The sequence below is a fragment of the Leiobunum rupestre genome, chromosome 10, assembly GCF_980474605.1.
Source record: "Leiobunum rupestre chromosome 10, qqLeiRupe1.1.hap1, whole genome shotgun sequence".
Lineage (NCBI taxonomy): Eukaryota > Metazoa > Arthropoda > Arachnida > Opiliones > Sclerosomatidae > Leiobunum > Leiobunum rupestre.
The window spans coordinates 11,038,797-11,059,827 of record NC_143393.1 but is presented as its reverse complement, the minus strand read 5'-3'; the positions used below and the strand labels follow the sequence as shown (position 1 = coordinate 11,059,827).

Sequence of the window (21,031 nt, the reverse complement as noted above, 5' to 3'; positions counted from 1 at the left end):
GGGATCTCCCAAGGAACAGATATTCTGAAGTGGTTTAGATAAAAATTTATTTTTCTTGAATCATTTTCGAAAGACTAAATATATTTATACAAGTATCCATAACCCTACTTATGGATTCCTGATATTACCAGGAAACTATAGAGGTATACACTTGGAACAGGATTCGTACAAAATTTCCGGAATTAAATTCCCTGACATTTCCAGGTTTTCCCTGACTAAATTGCCAAATTTCCCTGACCATTTTTGTAGAATAAATTTATGTTTTGAGGTAAATTCTTGAAAAATGTTAATTATGTATTTTTAATACATTTTTAAATAATTTATTTGCCGGATTTGTTTTTGGGGTCATTTTAAAATTCCCTTACTATTTCAGACCATTTTAAATTTCCCTGACTATTTCCTGACCATTAGGTATCATTTTCAAATTCCCTGACCTTTTGGAAACATTTTCAAATTCCCTGACTTTTCCAGGTACGAACCCTGTGGAATGTCTAAGGTACCATTGGGACGGTGATACGAAAGCGCGTCGAGAAAAAAGCGGGGCTTAACTACGTCAAATGCAAGACGTAACACGACATTTCTAATTCATTGGCTCGAGTTTTGACGCGAAAAGAATGCGTCGTCATGGTAACCAATAGGCGATCTTCCCGCGCAAAAAAGGCTTACAAAACAATGGATTTAAAAACCTCAATTTGTTATCGTACTTAATATTTTAAAGTAATTATAATGTTCTTCGCGAAAGAAGTGTAGTGATACCTAATTTCAGGTATTTGTATGGTTATAAAAGAGATAATCAGGTAAGGTAATAATATAATAACCATGACTAGGCTTAATGACGAGTTTTCGTCGAATGAGGGTAGCGAGGCGCGAGAGTTTTTATCGTCAGTTTTCCCGCTTTAAGACACGCCCATTTCTACGAGCTTCATCACGGCCGTAAAAATCTTCCTTAGACATTCCAAGTGTATACCTATATAGTTTCCTGATATTACATAATACAAGAATGTATTACATGTAAAATGGTTTTATATATTAAACTCATTTTTCTTGAAACTTGAAAAGGGCACTTTTTTAAATAAAACAAAATAATGTGGTTTTCCAGAGGCAGCCGGGGGGATTTTGATGCTTTCCCCCGTGTGCCCAATATCCTCGCTACGCCACTTGTCCTAACTGATACTACGGCTCAAAATAGGGTTCCTAGTTCGGAGTTCCTACCCTCACATTCACGGGTAAATGAAAGTTGGCCCTTTTCAGTGTATTTCAAACAAAAAAATCTGAACCTGACAGTACTGAAAATGTTATTGGCCGGGCGAGAATGTTTTTGCCTGGCAGTGTTGTTTCTCCACACCGAAAATGGCGCAGGAATATTTTCCGAGGCTTTTTCGACCGTTATTCTGAATTCACCAGTTTCAATAAATTAAAGGTATTTTCAAATAACACAAGTAAAGCCAACGCGCTTTTATTTTATCGCAATTGGCCACGATCGTACTTTAACGCGAGATTAATTTTAAGAACGCGCTGCCTTATTCAGTGCTAAATGTTTGAAACCGATAGATGGCGGTAATGTTATTGAAACTGACAAATTGCGTCATTTTTAGGGAACCAATGAAATACCGTGCTGATTTGATTGCGTATAAGGGGAGGAGCATACTAGCAGATTGTGAAAAGCACTAAAAATCCTTGGAGCATTCTCCCAAAGTAGATAATATAATGTAATATTTGTTATATTTTTAATTTATTATGAATGTTTGGAAATAATTGTTATTGAATTTTCTTTCCTTTTTGAAAACTGATATGCATATTTATCAGTTAAAGATGACTATGATTATGAAATTTTACCCGTAATTCTTCGTTCAAATAAATTTTGGTGTAAAAAAGTTGGTCATCTTCCAAATTGGCAATATCGGCGCTGGTGATGATATCGTAGATTTGAGGAGCATAACCCATGAAACCTGAAAGAGGATGTTGGGAAATTTTTATTAAATTTAAAAAAGCATTTTCCTTTAAAACGTAATAGCCTTTAAAATACAACATATAAGCGTTTAAACGAAGATAAAAAAAATTACGACAATTTTAAAAGCTAAGGAGACTTTTAAAGCGTAGTTAGAAAATCACCCAGCTGAATTGTAGACAATAGAAAATTATTTAAAGGGTTTTTCCCATAGCACCAAATATTTTACGCTTCAAGCTACAGAATTTCCATATAGTTATTACCCAAAGTTGAATTTATTTATTATTATTGGTTAGCATAATTTGTACAATTAATTGCTCATTAATGATTCAAAAATGAAAGAAAATGTTAGTCAACCTACCCAAAAAAGGTTTGTTTTTAGAACTGACAAGTGTTATTGTAACTATACATTTCGGCATGCTTTTAAGACGTGTAAGAAACATTTTTCACATGCTTGATTCAAAACTGGACATTTTTGGCTTCCCTTACCTGTGTAAGAAAAGTCAGCACAGGCTGCAGATCAGAAGCACGGTAAATTTATTTACGATTTTATTTTATTTTTTAAATAAAAGGAAGCCAAGAGAAAGGATTATCGAATTGGTTTCAGGAGCAAAAGAATGGACAAAACAATTAAAAAAATTAGTCACTTTAAAACACAAAATCTAATTTAAATTCAAGTGCAAGTTTGTAAACCAAAAATATATTATTTTAATGTTAATTTTGTATACGGTAAACGTTACTAGGGTCAAATTAGGAAGTATATAGCCCTAGTAGTGTCGGTCTAAAATTTATTATGTTTTAGACTGTCGCGCCACGAGTGAGTATTGATGGAAGCTTGACTTTCCATGCTAGGGTTATACTCCTATTAACATAAAGCAAGTGTCGGCTCGACGTGAAGTAGTTCTTTTTCAACAGATGTCGCTAGCATCGAAATCAAAACAAGACCCAAATGGCGGGACATAAAAGTACCCCTCGCGTTGATTGGTTCGTCTGTAAATTCACCAATAACTTAAATTATAGTAATTTTTTACAATATATTTTAGATAATTTAGTCCACTAACTAGAGTATAAGTTGTCTAATTATAATAATTATAAATTGTTCTCTGACGACGTAATCGTTTCTTTATTTTGGATTTTAGCTTCCTTTGCCATTAATAGATCAAAGTCGTTTTTTCGAAGAATTGGATAAATTCATTGTCATCTCTAATAACAAGGGCCTTATCATAATACAGGTGGCAATGATAGAGCCGACAGTTGCTTTAAAGGCGAGGGGATAGTGACTTATAACAGGTTTGTACAACAATGTCTTGTGATTTTCATTGATTTATCACAATTGATCTGTGATTGTTAGTGATGTATCGCAATATTTCGGTGATTTTCCGTGATTTTCTAAAGTGATTGAACTTTAGTCAGGGTTACAACCTGCTTTAGTGATAACCCCCTCGCTTAAAAGGTCACAGAATCATTCTAAATTTTGAGGGTGGAGCCGCAGTTTCAGTTGTTTTGGAACGGAAGGGGGGAAACTACCTAAAATTCGGTCCGAAATTTCGAAACATTTTCGACGAAATTTAAACGCAATTCATTTAGTTTACAAACTTGAAAGAACTTGCAAAAACATTCGAAATTGCAATAGTTCCATGTTGAAAAGTTTAATCAAGAACATATTTATTTATACTCATTATAAATAAATAAATACAATCTTAATTTAAATCGCAACATCGTTAACGATATTGTAACTACTTTTACCTCCAGAGTTGAGGTACTGTTTTCCATTATCGGCTTTAGGATACTTCTCCTACAGACCCCAAAAATTAAAAACAAAAAGATAATAAAACGAATATTTGGGTTTATGGATTTTAATTTATCAATATGGGACGATCGTGTTTGGAAAAAAACTCACCGCCAGGGTTTTATCGGGCCAACAAAAACCTTCCGCGGAAAATACCACTTTCGCTTTGCTTTTGAGGAATTTTTTAAGAACGATGTCTTTGCCACTTGTAAATATAACGTCGTAGCTAAAATTTCCGTAGAATAACGGTAAATTTCAACATATTAGAATTGGAAATTTTTCAATACCACCTACATCAATCAAAATTATAAAATAGGTCAAGAAGAACCGAAGAAAAAACCAGATTTCTGGAATTTATTTTAAGTTATGTATGCCAAACTAACCCGTATTGTTCGATAAAATATTCCTCATTGTTACAAATGGATGCGTTAAAAATCGTGTAACGGACTAACGGACATAAGTTGAATTAGGAGAATCGTGCATTTATCAAAACACAGGGCCAAGAAGGTATTTTTTTTATTTAGGGAGAATGATTGGGATGCTCTCAATACATCCCAGTATACTTTTTACACCGAATTCCAAAGAAATGCATTAAATTTACAAATATTTGCGCTATAAGTAACTGCGAATGGACAGATGATAGTAAAAATTACCTATCGACAACCAAATGGTCCAAGTCTTTGTATACAATTACCTATCGACCACCAAATGGTCCAAGTCTTTGTATAAAATTACCTATCGACAACCAAATGGTCCAAGTCTTCGTATACAATTACCTATCGTTAACCAAATGGTCCAAGTCTTTTTATACAATTACCTATCGACAACTAAATGGTCCAAGTCTTTGTATACAATTACCTATCGACAACCAAATGGTCCAAGTCTTTGTATACAATTACCTATCGACAACCAAATGGTCCAAGTCTTTGTATACAATTACCTATCGACCACCAAATGGTCCAAGTCTTTGTATACAATTACCTATCGACAACCAAATGGTCCAAGTCTTTGTATACAATTACCTATCGACAACCAAATGGTTCAAGTCTTTTTATACAATTACCTATCGTTAACCAAATGGTCCAAGTCTTTGTATACAATTACCTATCGATCACAAACATGCCAACCAAATGGTCGGAATCTTTGTATACAATTACCTATCGACAAACATGACAACCAAATGGTCCAAGTCTTTGTATTTCTTCATGGCATCCTTGAGCAAGTTGACCTTATGTCCGCCGCCGGCGTGCCTCTTCACATCGCCACCTTCCCACTTTTGGTGCAATCCAAGTACCTACCCAAGCGTGACACCATTATAAAACGAAAGTATGTAATACAAGATAAAGAAAGAAGGAAGTGGTCTCTAAGCAAGGAGGGAGAAAGCCGGAAGAGTTTGAAGGGAGAAGTGGGCTATCGGGGCTGATGTCACAAACAAACAAACGCGTTTCGACATTAAACGGGTTAAGCCACCCATCGAAAACGTGCAGGGAAACTTGTGGGATTGCTGTCACTCCTATAAGTTTCCCATACACGTTTCCGTGGGGTTGCTTAACTTATTATTTATTTACCTCAATGTCTAAGTCGTAGATTTTGGTTGACCTGATGAATCTATTGTAACCATCCGTTTCTTCGGTGGCTACCGTGAGGACAAGCAGTTTTTCTGAAATACAAAATAGTTTCATTAAATTTTAGCCCAGCCAAAATTTTAAAATCCTTATAGGAAAATAGAATTTTTTTTAAACCAATTATAGTATAATATATGATCTAAAACTAGAATATATAGTACTATAAAGAACTACAACTTTTAAATATATAATATCAGAAGTAAATGAACCGAAGTTATTACAGGGTTCGTACGAAAATGTCTGATCTAAAATCCCAGACTTTTCCAGGTTATCCCTGACCAATTTTTGCCAATATTCCCGACCTTTTTGGTTATATTTTAGGACATTTTTTTATTATTTTACGTCAAACATTCTTTGTTAATGTGTGGTTTGGATGACTAACTAAAATCCCTGACGTTCTACGAAATTATTTAAATCCCTGACTTATCCCTGACATTTTTCCTCCATTTTACAGATCCCCGACTTATCCAGGTTTCGCAGGATATCCAGGTTCTGTACGAACCCTGTATTAGACTGCTATACTCCCCAGGTTGGAGGCGTTTTCCTTATGAAGTTACATTTTTACCTCGAATTTGTAATTTTGCGCGCTTCTAGGCAGAAAAAAAGGTTTTTGTTTTTATGAAACCATTTTTTATACATAGAAATAGCTATACCCACAATCCCCAAGTGCAATTTATCGCGTCAAAAGACGGGGACGGAAATTAGCTTTTATTTGACTCGATTTTCATAAGGAAATCGCCCTACGATTCTGAGCGCTATTTCGATAACTTAGGTTCATTTACTTCTGATGATATTAATTAATAAAAGTGATTCGTAAACCTATGTACCAGTCAAAAATTATAGGACTTTATAGGATATTATACTGTATGAAATTACGGGAGAATACAGGATAGGTAAAAAAAAATATAGAATTTTATAGGAATTATAGGATCGCTGGGCTCCCTGCCCGGGTCACTGTACTTACGAGAAAAACTTAATGGAAATAAAAAGTAATTTTATCCGAATAAAGGTACGTGTAGAGACGATTATCAGAAAACGACGGTTCCATGAGACAACCTAGCAAGGCCATTTTTTTTTAATTTGTAATTTGATTTTGATTGATATTATTTTTTATGGTAATCTAAATGGAGGAATAATTAATAAGCGCTCTTTAAAATGGGGTTAAGCGCTCTTTCAGTTCGAATTTTTTGAAATTGCACACCTTTCGCTAATCCAGGGTACACGAAGAATTTAAAACGTCTTTTGAACAATATTAAATCAGGAGTTATGTATGGGTATGAGTATTGTCGAAATATAATTATTTGTTTCTTCGTGTGTCCGGGTGTACCCCAAATGTCTCTCTTTGTATAATTGTACTTATTGCGCCAAATTCATCTTTATTGTATAAGGCCTAACTAAAGGTAGTTTGGGCGCTTGCCCAACTTGTTTAGCTCCGGGGTCCGAATTAAAACGTAATAACTTACTTAATTTTAAATTTTAAATTGTCAAAATTATTTTAGGCACTAAACAAGAGGCTGTTCTACACTTAAATATTAATTTTATAAGTTAAAATACCAAATTAAAAGAGCTCAACTTGAAATAGCGCCAAAGTAGACAATTACTAACTTGAAATTTTCAAAATTGGCGTTTACCAGGTTTTGCCCCGGGAAAACACTAATCTATAAACGTTTCTCTAAACAGTATAGAATGTATTTGGATAAATAATAACGCGATTAGAAACCTATAGCAGTCAATCTTGTTTAAATAGGGTGCGGTCTTTTTTTAAAAATATTTATCAGTCACGTTTTATTTATAAGTCTTCTACGATACAGAAAACGTCGCACCTTGAAATGGGTTAATGGGAAAACTCGAGGAAAGGCGAAATACTTATTAAGTTTTAATTAATTAGAAACCACTAAATACGGAAAAACATCACCACAAATGACAAGCACTTTTTATTTTTGAAAAATCTTTATTTTATTAATTAAAATTTTAATTACTCTCGAATAATGATACAGTACATTTATTTTTTTGAAAGCCTGTTATGATACTTTATAATATACATGCGTATATATGCTAAGGTTAAATCCTTTAATGGCCCTACCAGATGTGGCGTGGGTTGCGAGTCTAAAACTCGAGAAACATTTACTGTTCTCGCTTGAGAAGACTTTTTAGCGAACAACTTTTGAAACTATTTCAGCGATGTTAAAAAAAAAAGATTTTTCACAATAGCATCTTCAACTGTGTCCTATTTTACGTGATGATGGGCATGCTTTTTCTACATAGTTTTTATACAAGTGGCTCAATTTATGCTAGAAATAATTCGAGGAAATAAAAAATATCGTGGGGTCAGAAGAATGGATACTTCTTTTAAACTATTTTTAGTGTCTTTTGTGGGTACCTTCTCAAAAAAACCATTATAGTACTTGGTTCTACCATTCCTGCTAATGGTTCACTTTTTTTGTTATATTCACGTTTGAAAAAACTAGTATTTCTTCGGTCTATTTATAACCGTTATATTAAATGAACTGGTCAAATTATTCTTAAAACTAGTAGAACTTAATGAAATTCATATAGGAAAGAAGAAAATAGTTATAATTCTAGCATAGCACGAAAGTTTACTCGATTTTGCCCTTTCAAACGAGGAAAACTCGATGCTATTTGAAGAGACCTTTCGAAGTCGAAAGGTCAACTACGAAAAATTACTTATAATGATCGCGAGGGCCAGACGGTGGCAGCGCTGGCTTCCTTCTAAAATAAACCTTTTGGGGGTTTTGGGCTGACAGGGCGAGTTTATTTATACAGCTACACTCGAGCGGATTTAATAAACAAAGCGAGAAAGAGCAAATTCGGAAATTCCGCTTTAGGTGGCATCATTTAAACTCTTCTAAACGAGTACTGGAAATTGAGACCGATTTTTCCACGATAATTAATTGTATGGAAAGCAATTAATTTTTATTTAATACAAATTAAATAACTCTTGCATTCGTTACTCCAAATCGAATCATATTTATTGAGTTACATTTAGAATTTTGGGCAAGGGCTAGAGGTCGGGGATGGTTAACTTTTATTCAATAGGTAAACCTCTCAAAATTATTCGTAAAACGTTTTGATCAAGTAATTTATATTTCTGTATTATCCGATTTTTTGATAAATTTGTAAAATTAATCGGAAAAACGACGTTTTTTTCGATAAAAAGCTCAAATTTTACGAATAATACATGTTTTTTAATCATTTTCTGAAATATTAACCGGTAAATTTCTTTGTTTAATTTTTTTTCTCGAAAAAAATCAATTTGAACATGGCTAATGATTAACCGTCCCCGACCTCTAGCAAGGGCTAAGTGAACTTTCTACTTGTAAGTAGTTGTTGTTCCGGTAAAAGAGAAACATTATTTAAATAATATTTTAAAATCTCAAGTGAAACAGTTAAAACAAATGAGGGAAAACAAATTAACAATATTTCAAATCCGTTTGGTACTTTAGATATTATTTGCTTGATTTATACAAAACATATTTAAAGTATTATAAATATTTTCTTTCATTACCATGGCAAATACTAATATTGTAATTATTAATAAAAAGATATGATATTTCATGGTTTAAACTGTTTTTATTTTAAAAGTTTTTTTAGAGCTTTCGGACCGAGAGAAAATACTGAAGTAAAGGCTCAGAATATTCAACAATTGTAATGGTTAATATTTAAATAATGTAATTATACTACTTTTGCGTATAATACAATTAATTACTTTCCATACACTTAATATTGTTACATATCCCGTGAAATTATTTTCATATTCTTCGACGTTTTGTTTTGTAATGGCTACGTACGAGTCAACTTTAACTTATAAATTGTTAGTGGTCTAATCAACTCAAATAAGACTAAATATATAGTACTTTATAGATATACACTATAAAGGAAGTATTAATAGTAGAATCGCTATCTTTAAGACGTTCTGGAACAGGTAAAACTTTTTGGGCCTACCTGTCCAAGATGGAAAAATCTAGGTTACATAATTGTCAGCCTTTAATCCGAAACTGGGCTCTTGGGCGGCTTGTTTCGTCGAATATATCTCTATATAGCCGCGATAAATTGCACCCTGAGGAAATATTAAAGGTACACTGCCTAAATATAGGTCCCCCCAACTTGTTCTTTTGATTAGTGGTATCTAAATATTTCCCGGGGGTTGATTGTTACCACTTATATTTTAATTTGCGAAGGAGAAATTCAGGTGGCCAGAAAATTGGGTGAAGAGTTAAAATACGGTTTTTTTCAGTATCACAGATTTTAACACCAGATTAAACGATGAAAACATGGAGTTTTTTTAAATTAGTGAATCGTGTATAGGAACTAAGACGAAAATGATTATCCTCGAAGTAAATTTAACCCTTCAAAATGCCCCAATATTTAAAATGTAAAATTTTACATTCAAATTGTATATTATCAATAAACGTTTTTAATTTTGCCCATGTTACAATTTTAAACTCCAACAAAATCCGGGTCGTCGTTGATAATTACCGATAATTATAATTTTTAGTGTTATTTTATAACTGTTTAGGTTACTTCATAGCAACGTTTGAAACGATTAGAGGTCGGGGATGGTTAACTTTTATTCAATAGATAAAGCTCTCAAAATTATTCGTAAAATGTTTTGATCAAGTAATTTATATTTCTGTATTATCCGATTAATTTTTTGATAAATTTGTAAAATTAATCGGAAAAACGACGTTTTTTCGATAAAAAGCTGAAATTTTACGAGTAATACATGTTTTTTAATCATTTTCCGAAATATTAACCGGTAAATTTCTTTGTTTACATTAACCGTCCCCGACCTCTAGAAACGATTACACATTTAAGCTCTATAGATTTATGCAGATCGTCGTTGTTAATTACCCATAAATATAATTGTTTAGGTTACTTCATTGCAGACAATGACTTCTCAAAAACAACGTTTGAAACGATCACACGTACATTTAAAGTTAAACAATATCCATGTCGTCGTAGTTAATTACCCATAATTATAACCAGAAATGTACTAGGATTTCTTAAAAACAACAACTCCTTATATGGTCTTTTCTGGCGCAAATATCTTATAACAGGGCAATCGTAACGGGGAAAGATTAATAAAGAAGATCATATTTTCTCCAAGGACTAAAAAAGTGAAGAAAACGAAAGAGAAAATGTGTAGGTTTTACATTGAAAAATAACTGACAACACCAAGGCCTACATTTGGCGCGTTTAACATTAAATCCTCCACTATCCGACTATTTTACTGCGCGAAGAAGCGTGAAAAGCGACTTACCGGGTTTATTTTCGCATTTGACGGGAGTAAAGCTGGCGATAATCACGATTAAACTTAACTGAAATAGGAAAAAACGCGTCGCGAATGCGGCGAACACCGTTGACGGAGACGCCATGTTCGGCTCTGAGACGACTGAGAGCATCCGCCGTTGCCGCGAGCCTCAATTCTCCTTGAAAACGGACGAAAGCTGACGAATGAGTTTCTTTCTCTCTATCCCCTTCTTTCCCCCAGTCCTCTCCCTCGATTCAAACAACAGCCCCGAAAAAATTTGTCGGGGGTAGGCCTACGTAATAGTTCTATAATTAATGCGTCGCCGGGTCTGGAGGCAAGCTACATACGTACGCGCAAAAGGATACTCCAACGAACCTTTCAATTCAAAACTAATTCTATTTCCAATTCATTTCGAATAGAAATACCGGAAATAAAGAATTTCGCTTTTGTAAACAATGAAATTAAGTTTTTTTAATAAATTATTCAAGCTTTAAATTTAACAGAATAGGATAATTATAGCTTTATTTCTTACAGCCATAGAAATACAACAAAAAAAGATTTAATAATAGCTTCAGATCGTGGTATAAATTTAATATCGAAGTTACCTAATTATTTTACATTTTTTGAATTTGTTTTCGGTACCTTTGTTCTAGGCTTCTAGCATAAGACTATCGGTTCTAGTGGTTTAAATTTTAGTCGCGAGGTTTTAAGCATTCAATGCGAGTGACTAAACCATTATTTAAACTTCGGCTTAGACAAAAGCTTTTAATTTTATCACGAAATTGTTTAGAAAATATAATACGAGGATTATGCACGGGGTCGGTTCAGGGCGTTGCCGTTTCAAATCGTATGATTTACTGGCCGTAATATTTTATGCTGTTGTCAATAAAAATACCATATATTTTACCAAGAATATATTTAGGTAAAAATAGTTTTATTTAGGTTTTTACTAGAAGATCTATTTGGTCCGAGATTCGCGTCGTTATGTTCGAAGACCTATTGGTACCAGTTATTTGTAAGTTTTTTAATTTATTCAAATTTGTTTAGGGTGTAGCTTTTTTATCCTTTTTCATGATGGACTATTCTACCTTTTCGCGTATTTAAACACTCTTTGCAATGCAGTCCATAGCCGTGGTTCTTATCAACTTAGGACTATACTAAAACCTACATCAATTGATTTTTCAAGGTTTATTATTAGTCTAAACACCGCAATAATACTACAACATATTTTCTAAGACATCCAATTGGTTCCTCGAATACTAATAATCCAATTATGAGACTACGCACGAAAGTAGGTAGATATATAATACACACGGAAGCTCTAGAAAATCTCAAGATTATCTCTTTAATTGCATTAAGATTGGCGGGGATAATTTCAAAGGTATCGCGTCAGAAGCACAAGTTAAGAAACTTTCGAGCGAGATAGACAACGAAATAGCAACACGTCCGTCGAGACAATGAAGGTACGTTTTTTATTTAAAAGAAAAACGGGGTGAACTGGGTAATTATAATTTATACCGAAAAGAAGAACCAGACATCCCTGACCCTAATAATCGCGTAGAAGCGACGCGAAAAAGAAAGTGTTTTTGAAAAATGATAATTTGTAGGAGAGCAATTCTAAGAATGATTTGGATTCCCTCAAAGAAGAACTCAGCGAGCTGAAGGAGAAAATGAAAGTTGGTGGTCAAGGTCGTTAGTTGAAATTAAAAATCACGATTGAAAATTTTCGCGTCAAAATTTTAGAAAGCTCAGGAAGAATCGGCCGACAAAAAGTTATCCGATATTTGCGGGGATTTTCCAGGCGTGAGCAAATGTCAGTTACACCTGAAAAAACTCCTAAAGGGTCACATCAGCAAAGTCAACGCTGTCCATTTCAGCGGCGACAGCAGGTATTTGATTGAAAGCCGAAATGGGGGCACCATCGTCCTCTTCATAATAGTTCCGTTTCTTTGATTCGATTTTTGACAGGCATTGCGTTTCCGGGTCTTTGGACGGAAAGTTGATTATCTGGGATACCTGGACTGGAAACAAAGTAAAGACAGTTTCCTCTTCCTCCGACATTTTACTCGCGTTGTTTAGATTTGTGTGTAAGGGGAAAACTACAGTGGCCATTGTCTACTTTTGCGCTGAACTCTTTTAATTTTGTATTTTAACTTATAACATTAATATTTAAGTGTAGAACGGCCTCTTGTTTGGTGCTTAAAATAATTTTGACAATTTTAAATTTAAAAGTAATTAAATTATTACGTTTTAATTCGGACCCCCGGAGCTAAAAAAGTTGGGCAAGCGCCCAAACTACCCTTTAGTTAGGACCTGATATCTCGTTAATTATTAATATTATAATTATAAAAATTATTTTAAGCACAAGAGGAAGGTTCAGCGTAATAAGAAAAATATAATTCAATTAGTAATGGTTAAAACAGAAACGTTCAGCTTGAACGAAAAAGAGGCTTTTACTGTATTCTTCCCCCTTAAAAACATACTTCAAAAGCGTATTTATGTCCGGTTAATAACCGTAATCGAATATAGGTTCAAGTAATTCCTCTTCGATCCAGTTGGGTAATGACGGCTTCCTTCTCGTCATCCGGAAATTTGGTAGCTTCCGGTGGCATGGACAATATGTGCACCATCTACGATTTGAACAGCAAAGACAGTAGTACCGGAGTGGCCAAAATGTGCAGGGAAATTGCGGGATTCGAAGGGTTCCTCTCTTGCTGTCGATTTTTGGACGACAACAGACTCATTACTGGCTCCGCTGATACCAAAATGTAATTGAAGTAAACGCGTTAGTCGAAATAGAAGCGAGTAAACCTAGCTACGGTTCCCAATTTCATTGGCTGCGGATTACGTCATCTGGTTTCTTTTCCTATGAAAATCGCGAATAGTCTTAGTCGATAGCTACGCCGCAAAATTTTCGTTTTCAAAACGAAAACATTTGAGAGAGTTGGCCGTTTTCGGTCTATCGAAATCTGGCAGCCTTGCCTGCCTTCCGGCCTGTATCTCCATACCGAAAATGGCCGACGATTACGCTGCCGAAAATATTTTACTAAACTGATCGGCGGCGTTTTAACCGTTATTTTGAATTATCGACTAAGACTATTGATGGCTAGGCCTTTTGTTCGTTCTATTTTGATTAATTTAGGTTAGGGTTAAGCTTAGGTCTAGGTTTAAATTAAGGTCAGTTTAGGCTTAGGCTTACGTTTAAGTTCATGTTAGGTTAAGTTAAATTAGGCTACTAAATGAATACTAAGGTCTTTTGGTTTGAAAAATAGCTTTGGGTTGTTAGAGGATTTTTGACCAATGGAAATTGAGAACCGCTGCTACGTTTAGTCACATGTGTCTAAATCATTACTGCGCGCGCCATACTACGATGACGAGGCAAAGGGCACGTATTACACTTATAGCGTTTGTCTGCTCTCGAGCACTCTATATCGCACTGATCAACATTTTATGTTCCATTAGCGTGCTCGGATCTGCTCCGATCAATTTTCGCGCGTTCCATTTCCCGCTTTCGGGTGCTCCGAGATCGCCTAAAACCGATCTGCCGATTTCGACAGATCAACGGATCGAGATCGAGATCGGAGCAAATTTTCGCGTGTTCCTTTTAGATTTTTTGGCAAAATGGCAGACCGAGACGCGAAAATTCAAATTACTAGCAGACGAAAAACAACAAAGCGCGGGAATATGTTCATGGAATGTTCCATTTGCGGTTTTACTCTAGTCGATTGGGGCGAGATCTATGACGTCAGAGACAGATTCAGAGCGAATCTTGAGCAATCAAATGGAAAACGCTATTAAAGACTTGGTCCCAAAGCCACCAAAACTGTAAGGTCCATCTAGAAACGGCTCTCAGTAAAACTTAAACACGTTGAAGCAAAGGATCTGGTACACTTATGCGAATCATAATTATATATGATCAACGTAGCATTGAATTGGGGGATCTTAAAATTCATTTTGCGCGTGAAAATACGCCGCCATGTTAGGGTATAAAAGCAGGTAAATAAGCTATACCTCACAATGTAAAGGTACTGTCACGCGCAAAAACGTAATTTTGAAATCGGTCAATAAAACAGAGGTTTTCAACCTGTATTTTCCGCGGAACCCTGCGCTATCAGAATTAAAATCCACGGAAACCCTGAAATTTTAGGAATTAAATAATATCCCGGTACCGGTGGTGGGCAAAGCACTCAACGTTTGGAAAAACAATTTTTAAATACTAAAACGCCGCGAATTTCAAATAAATAAAACATATTTTTTTTATTAAAAATAAAAATTATTATTTATTTATTATAATAATATTTGTTATAAAAAGGAGAGAGAGAGACTTCATTAAATTTTCATATTTAATTAGTTAAAATCAATGATATATACAATGATTTAGTCAGACCGGTTTCGAGATGCCTAACATTTCATCATCATAATGAGATGTTAGGCATCTCAAAACCGGTCGGACGAAATCATCGTATACATCATTGATTTTAACTAATTAAATATGCAAATTTAACGAAGTCCCTCTCCTTTTTATAACCATTATCAGCATATTGAGCTTACAAAAAAAACCACCTAAGCCAATAATAATATAATAATATTTATAATTATTTATAAACAAAACTGCGGAATTATCATTTTTAATCAAAACAACACAAATATGAAGTAGAATAGGCTAGATTATAGATTTGTTATTTGGGTTTTTAACCTTTTTATATATTTTTGAAATGTTTCCGCCTAACCCCATTGTTCCGCGTTACACAGGTTGAAAAACACTGGAATAAAAGATAGTTAAAGTTGGAATCTTAAATACACTTTTCTGTGGTCAAAAACTCAAAACCGCAAAATAACTTGCTATACAATGTTCTTAGTAGACCATAACGCATACTCATCACGGGCCTACAAATACATTTTGTATCGCATCCCTGGCGTGGCATGAAGGGCTTTCCACCCCCCTCCTACGCACATGGCCTATTTTTAGGAGTTTTCAGTCGCCACTAGCACAATCGATCCAGATCACTGAAGATACGAGCTAATTTCATCAATACCTTTTACAGCTTAGCTGGCTTTCTTTATCTTCGATAGCGTTGTTAAATTTGGCTAGTCAGAATATTTTATAATTTTCTTAGAACAATAACTTAATTGTAAAAACTCAATTTTAGAACTACCCAAAATGACTTCCGGAATGAAAATTTTGGGTAGTTCTGAATTTTAGAACTACCAAAATACGGCAGAACTACCCACTAAAATAGGCCCTACCTACGCATTGTAAAACCTTGGCTTAATAATAGTAGTTCCTACCTGGTTATATCACTTGGAAAAAACCTGACAAGCAAATGACTTTTGCGACAGCAGCGCCGCTTCGGCGAAGTTAACGGAGAATTTCCGAAACTCCCGTAACACGTAGCCTTCTACAAGGCAGAACCCGTAACAAACACTTAGGAAATGCACGCGGAACGCTAGAGTGATATATCCAGGTAGGAACTACTATTATTAATCCAAGGTAAAACGGCCACCTGTTTAAAGGCATTAAAAATCGCTAGATAACTTAGGCCTAAGGTGCTGCCTTGGGTATTAGCCTAGTTGATTATTATTATTACTGCCCAAACCTCTTTCGTCTTCAGCTCCAAAATTAAAATCTAAAATTTCCAAGCTAAAATTAATCGGTTTAAAGGGATAATAAAATTACATATTTATGGCGATTCACCTAATTTCAGAATTCTAACTAGCGCTAGTTCCAACGTAACGGGTTCTGGTGCATAATTTAAAACCATCGTACAATTTATTGCAGAATTCTCTGGGATTTAGAAAAAGGCACCAAAATCGAAGAATTCTGCGGGCATAGCGGAGACGTGATAACCATGGCGTTACATCCGGACTCTAGCACATTCTTGACGGGATCAGTTGATCAAACGATAAAAGTAAGTATACGATTTCGACCTACGTTATTTTGCTTACGGATAAATAAAATAGAAATTAAACGTTGGGGAAAGCACGCGGTGTTAGGGTTAAATCGGGTTTAGCTAACCACACGGCGAGAATCTTAGATACAGCTTAATATAAAAAAAATAAATGTTCTCTTTCGTTTACAGATCTGGGATATCAGACAAGGAAATTGCACCCAAACATTTTGGGGCCACGAATCGGACGTGAATTCCGTTTGCGTAAGTTTTAAAGTTTTTACATTTCTTTCTTTCTGTTCGACCATATGTAACATAATACCTCATAAGTATGTCATAAAAACATTTTCTTTGATGAAATCTTGTTTACGGGATAAAAATTACGTCACTTTCAATTCCGTGACAAAAAACACGTCATTAACTTTATAGTAAAGCGAAATTTTCTGTCTTTGACCCCACACAAAGAGAATGCAACTCATCAAAAGTCGTGCATTTTCTTGTGTACAATTTTCATTGGTTAGACGCTATAGCGCCTGCTGCCGTCGGAAGGAGAAAATTCGATAATTGTCTTCCCCCACCCGTAAAACGTTCAGCTTAAAGGTTCGTCCAATGAAATTTGTACACAACACGGTGTTAGCGTGTTTAAAGGCTAACTGCGTTCTCCAGATTTGACAATATAGTACAGCTGCTCGTGCCTGGCGATCACGAGATTTCGTTTCCAAGGTAACCTTTTCAATAGAGCAAGGAATATAAGAATTTCCAATTTTAATGTCCGTTAATTGTATGTTCGATGGATCTTAAAATTAGTCTGATATACCTCATAATGTAGAAGTAGTATAACGCGCCAAAAAGTAATTTTGAAATCGGTAAATTTTTCTCCGAAAATGTAATACTGAGGCATACTTATGAGTAATTATGTTGCATATGGTCCAACGAATCGAAATTCTGATCCTATCACCGTAAAGGAGCGAAACACGTTCTATGCGACTTTGTAACTTTTAAAATCATGTCGGGTAACCTCTCCCAAGAGTCAATGTCTTTGGGTTAAATCGTTCCGGTTCACCGGGACCCGCCTAATCGAACTAGAAGTATCATTTGAATGACTTTTTCGAGAAAGTTCGGTCAACCAGACGCCAAAAGGGAAAACTAGACTGAAACAATAAAAGGGAAGAAAAATCTCCAAGATAACGACTTTTTAGTTTAACCTAGTTAAAGGGTCTCTTTAGAATAGATGGGAGATACTAATTGGCCGTTATTTGGATTATTCGGTAATTAAGGGTTCTTTTAATTGCTAATTTAAGTGGGCTAAAAGCTCACTGGGTTCTACCACAACAAGTGGCCGATTAACTAGCATCTGGTCCCCTAGGCTTAAGCTTTATTAGGGTCCCTACCTTTAGGCACGTCTCGGGCCCCTACGCTTAAGCTTTATTAGGGTCCCTACCTTTAGGCACGTCTCGGGCCCCTAGGCTTAAGCTTTATTAGGGTCCCTACCTTTAGGCACATCTCGGGCCCCTACGCTTAAGCTTTATTAGGGTCCCTACCTTTAGGCACGTCTCGGGCCACTAGGCTTAAGCTTTATTAGGGTCCCTACCTTTAGGCACATCTCGGGCCCCTACGCTTAAGCTTTATTAGGGTACCTACCTTTAGGCACATCTCAGGCCCCTAGGCTTAAGCTTTATTAGGGTCCCTACCTTTAGGCACGTCTCGGGCCCCTAGGCTTAAGCTTTATTAGGGTCCCTACCTTTAGGCACATCTCGGGCCCCTACGCTTAAGCTTTATTAGGGTCCCTACCTTTAGGCACGTCTCGGGCCCCTAGGCTTAAGCTTTATTAGGGTCCCTACCTTTAGGCACATCTCGGGCCCCTACGCTTAAGCTTTATTAGGGTACCTACCTTTAGGCACATCTCAGGCCCCTAGGCTTAAGCTTATTCAGCCTATTGGTTAATTTGCCACTATCTACAACCTAAATTCCGTAATAAAAGTCCTCTGGTTTTTGCTGAAGAACTAACTAAACAACACGGCGTCTTTTAAAGTTAATTATTTTGGACCAACATTATGTTTACATTAAATTAAATAAATGATGCGATTGAATTGAAATGGCATAGATTTTCAATATTAAAAATATAATTCGTAATTTTACGAATCCAAACAGTACCATACCAGTGGTCATTACTTCGGTACTGGGTCCGACGACAAAACAGCGAGACTGTTCGACATCCGAGGTGACCAACAAATAGGGATATACAAGCCATCGACTGCCGGAAGCGGTTTCACGTCCTGCGCTTTATCCACAAGCGGACGCCTAATTCTATGCGGCTCCGACGATTCAAACGTTCACATCTGGGACACAATGACTGCGGAAGTAAATGGTAAAATGGCCTTAATATCACAATTTCCGATAGAGTATCTTTCGATAAAATTAAAATATACCTGCAGCTTGTTTGTCGGGACATGAAAACCGGATTACGTCCTTGACCATGGCTGGCAACGGGATGGCCATCGTCACCGGATCCTGGGACACTACTGTCCGCGTGTGGAACTAGAATCTCACTTAGTGGTGAGTTTACCAACTATTTTCACGTACACCGGCAGTGAATAGAGTAATGGCACTGTGACGTCACAGGACGTCACTCACGCTTTTTTCTATACAGGGTGTCCACTAAAAACCGATCCAGGGCGAATATCTCAGAAACCGTTTTCTCTAGGAATTTAAAATTTTTATGTTAAGTAGCACGTGCAGGGGGCCAAAGAAGAATGATATCCTCGATGACCTTGAACCATGTCTTCAAGGTCATCCAGAAACTATCTCGAGAACCGTAAGTGTTAGAAAGTTGGTTTCAATTAGAAAAGTGTTCCCCGTCACGTTTTATGCCTACATAGCGTGAACATGATCGGATTCGACCAATAGTAAGTCGATAAATTTTTTACCAAAATCACAAAGGTCGTAAAAGGGAAAATTGCAAGATAGAGCTAATGACTCCAAAACAAGTCGTGCTACATTATCGAAATTTGCTAGACAATCGCATCATGGTAGGAGATTTTAATATTTGGAAAATTGAATGACCTTGAACCATTGTCTTCAAGGTCATACTAAAATTATCTCGAGAACCATTACGTTTAGAGCAAAAATTCCAATTAGAAAGTTGTTCTTCGTCACATTTTATGTATTAATAACTTTAAATTATACTTTATAATTGGAATTTTTCGAGGTGTAAGTCACTCTCGGATGACCTGCACACCGAGTTCGCGTACTTAGTACTGTTAAAGGTACGGATTTTAAAGAGTTCACGAACTCTTATTAGCAAAGACAGAGGTACGACAGTGTACACCGAGTTCGTGGAGTGACCAACCCCTCGGAATTTTTGCTCTAAACCTAATGGTTCTCGAGATAATTTTAGTATGACCTTGATAGCGCTGTCTTGCAATTTTCCCTTTTTCGACCTTTGTGATTTTGGTACCAATTTTCTCGACTTACTATTGGTCGAATCCGATCATGTTCACGCTATGTAGGCATAAAACGTGACGGGGAACACTTTTATAATTGGAACCAACTTTCTAACACTTACGGTTCTCGAGATAGTTTTTGGAAGACCTTGAAGACATAGTTCAAGGTCATCGAGGTTATCATCCTTCTTTGCCCCCTGCACGTGCTACGTAACATAAAAAAAAATTTAATTCCTAGAGAAAACGGTTTCTGAGATATTCGCCCTGGATCGTTTTTTAGTGGACACCCTGTAGATAAAAAATGGCGGCTAAGGCTGCGTTCTACTACTCTAAAATGGGGCAGATCATTTGCACCAAAAGTAAACAGAAATAACGTAACGTTAGCTAGTGGTCGAAGGTCAGACTGTGGTCTCTGGTCTCTATCATGTTTGACGACCAAACGACGCTTTATTTTAGACAACCAATAAGAGGGCTTAGTGTTACATGACGTCACATTTAGCAAAATATTTTTGGCAATGCTTGTCGTTATGCCGAGTGACAGAGGATTACAAGTTGAATCGACTGCTACAAATACTAAACTTTATTCTTAGCCAAAAGGCAATTAATACCAAACTGATAAATAAAGTACTACATTTATTACAAAAAAATTCTACTCTTAATAAAAAAAAACAACAAAGATGAGCTTACATTTTCAACGCCTGAATTTAATTCTATCATCATTAGTGGATGGGTAAATGTTTATATTTCTGCAAAGGCTTATGTAATATTAATACGATTTAAAAAATAACGCTTACTTGGTAAAATAATTATGTATTATTGAATCTGATTATAAAAATAACTATCATATACAGGGTCTTTTTTTTTGCTCGGAAAAGTGTTTTTTTTCAAAAACTATTTATAGTACCGATTTCAAATTTGGAAGGTCAATTCTCTATACCGGGGGACATCAGTTTGAGAAATTTGAGCGTTTTCGGTAATGTTTTTCACCAATTTTGAAAAATTATTTTTCGACCACTAGGTGCGAGATAAAAAATTTCTATTATAAAGTTGTAGGCCGTCATCGAAA

General features: G+C 35.6%; 2 protein-coding genes across 5 annotated transcripts in view; one reads left to right on the top strand and one right to left on the bottom strand.

Annotated features, from left to right (window-relative positions):
* Window positions 1-10,797, bottom strand: part of Plod (procollagen lysyl hydroxylase) — a 35,368-nt gene extending 24,571 nt beyond the window's left edge. The window contains exons 1-7 of one of the 2 annotated variants that reach the window (XM_090159727.1): window positions 10,644-10,797; window positions 5,306-5,397; window positions 4,895-5,031; window positions 3,849-3,963; window positions 3,695-3,743; window positions 2,438-2,461; window positions 1,837-1,949 (exon numbers count right to left, since the gene is read on the bottom strand). In XM_090159727.1, the coding sequence (XP_090015853.1) occupies window positions 1,837-1,949; window positions 2,438-2,461; window positions 3,695-3,743; window positions 3,849-3,963; window positions 4,895-5,031; window positions 5,306-5,397; window positions 10,644-10,785 (672 nt within the window). In that variant the 5' untranslated portion in view covers window positions 10,786-10,797. The remainder of the gene's footprint in view (window positions 1-1,836; window positions 1,950-2,437; window positions 2,462-3,694; window positions 3,744-3,848; window positions 3,964-4,894; window positions 5,032-5,305; window positions 5,398-10,643) is intronic. The other variant, XM_090159728.1, reaches the window with a different exon arrangement.
* Window positions 10,798-11,888: 1,091 nt separating this feature from the next.
* The window catches only part of Gbeta76C (guanine nucleotide-binding protein subunit beta-2), a 31,800-nt gene continuing 22,657 nt past the window's right edge, over window positions 11,889-21,031 (top strand). For 2 of the 3 annotated variants that reach the window (XM_090160861.1, XM_090160862.1), the window contains exons 1-10: window positions 11,889-11,925; window positions 11,994-12,097; window positions 12,242-12,310; window positions 12,378-12,523; window positions 12,603-12,666; window positions 13,164-13,402; window positions 16,414-16,543; window positions 16,715-16,786; window positions 18,674-18,890; window positions 18,958-19,078. In XM_090160861.1, the coding sequence (XP_090016987.1) occupies window positions 12,092-12,097; window positions 12,242-12,310; window positions 12,378-12,523; window positions 12,603-12,666; window positions 13,164-13,402; window positions 16,414-16,543; window positions 16,715-16,786; window positions 18,674-18,890; window positions 18,958-19,064 (1,050 nt within the window). In that variant the 5' untranslated portion in view covers window positions 11,889-11,925; window positions 11,994-12,091 and the 3' untranslated portion in view covers window positions 19,065-19,078. The remainder of the gene's footprint in view (window positions 11,926-11,993; window positions 12,098-12,241; window positions 12,311-12,377; window positions 12,524-12,602; window positions 12,667-13,163; window positions 13,403-16,413; window positions 16,544-16,714; window positions 16,787-18,673; window positions 18,891-18,957; window positions 19,079-21,031) is intronic. The other variant, XM_090160860.1, reaches the window with a different exon arrangement.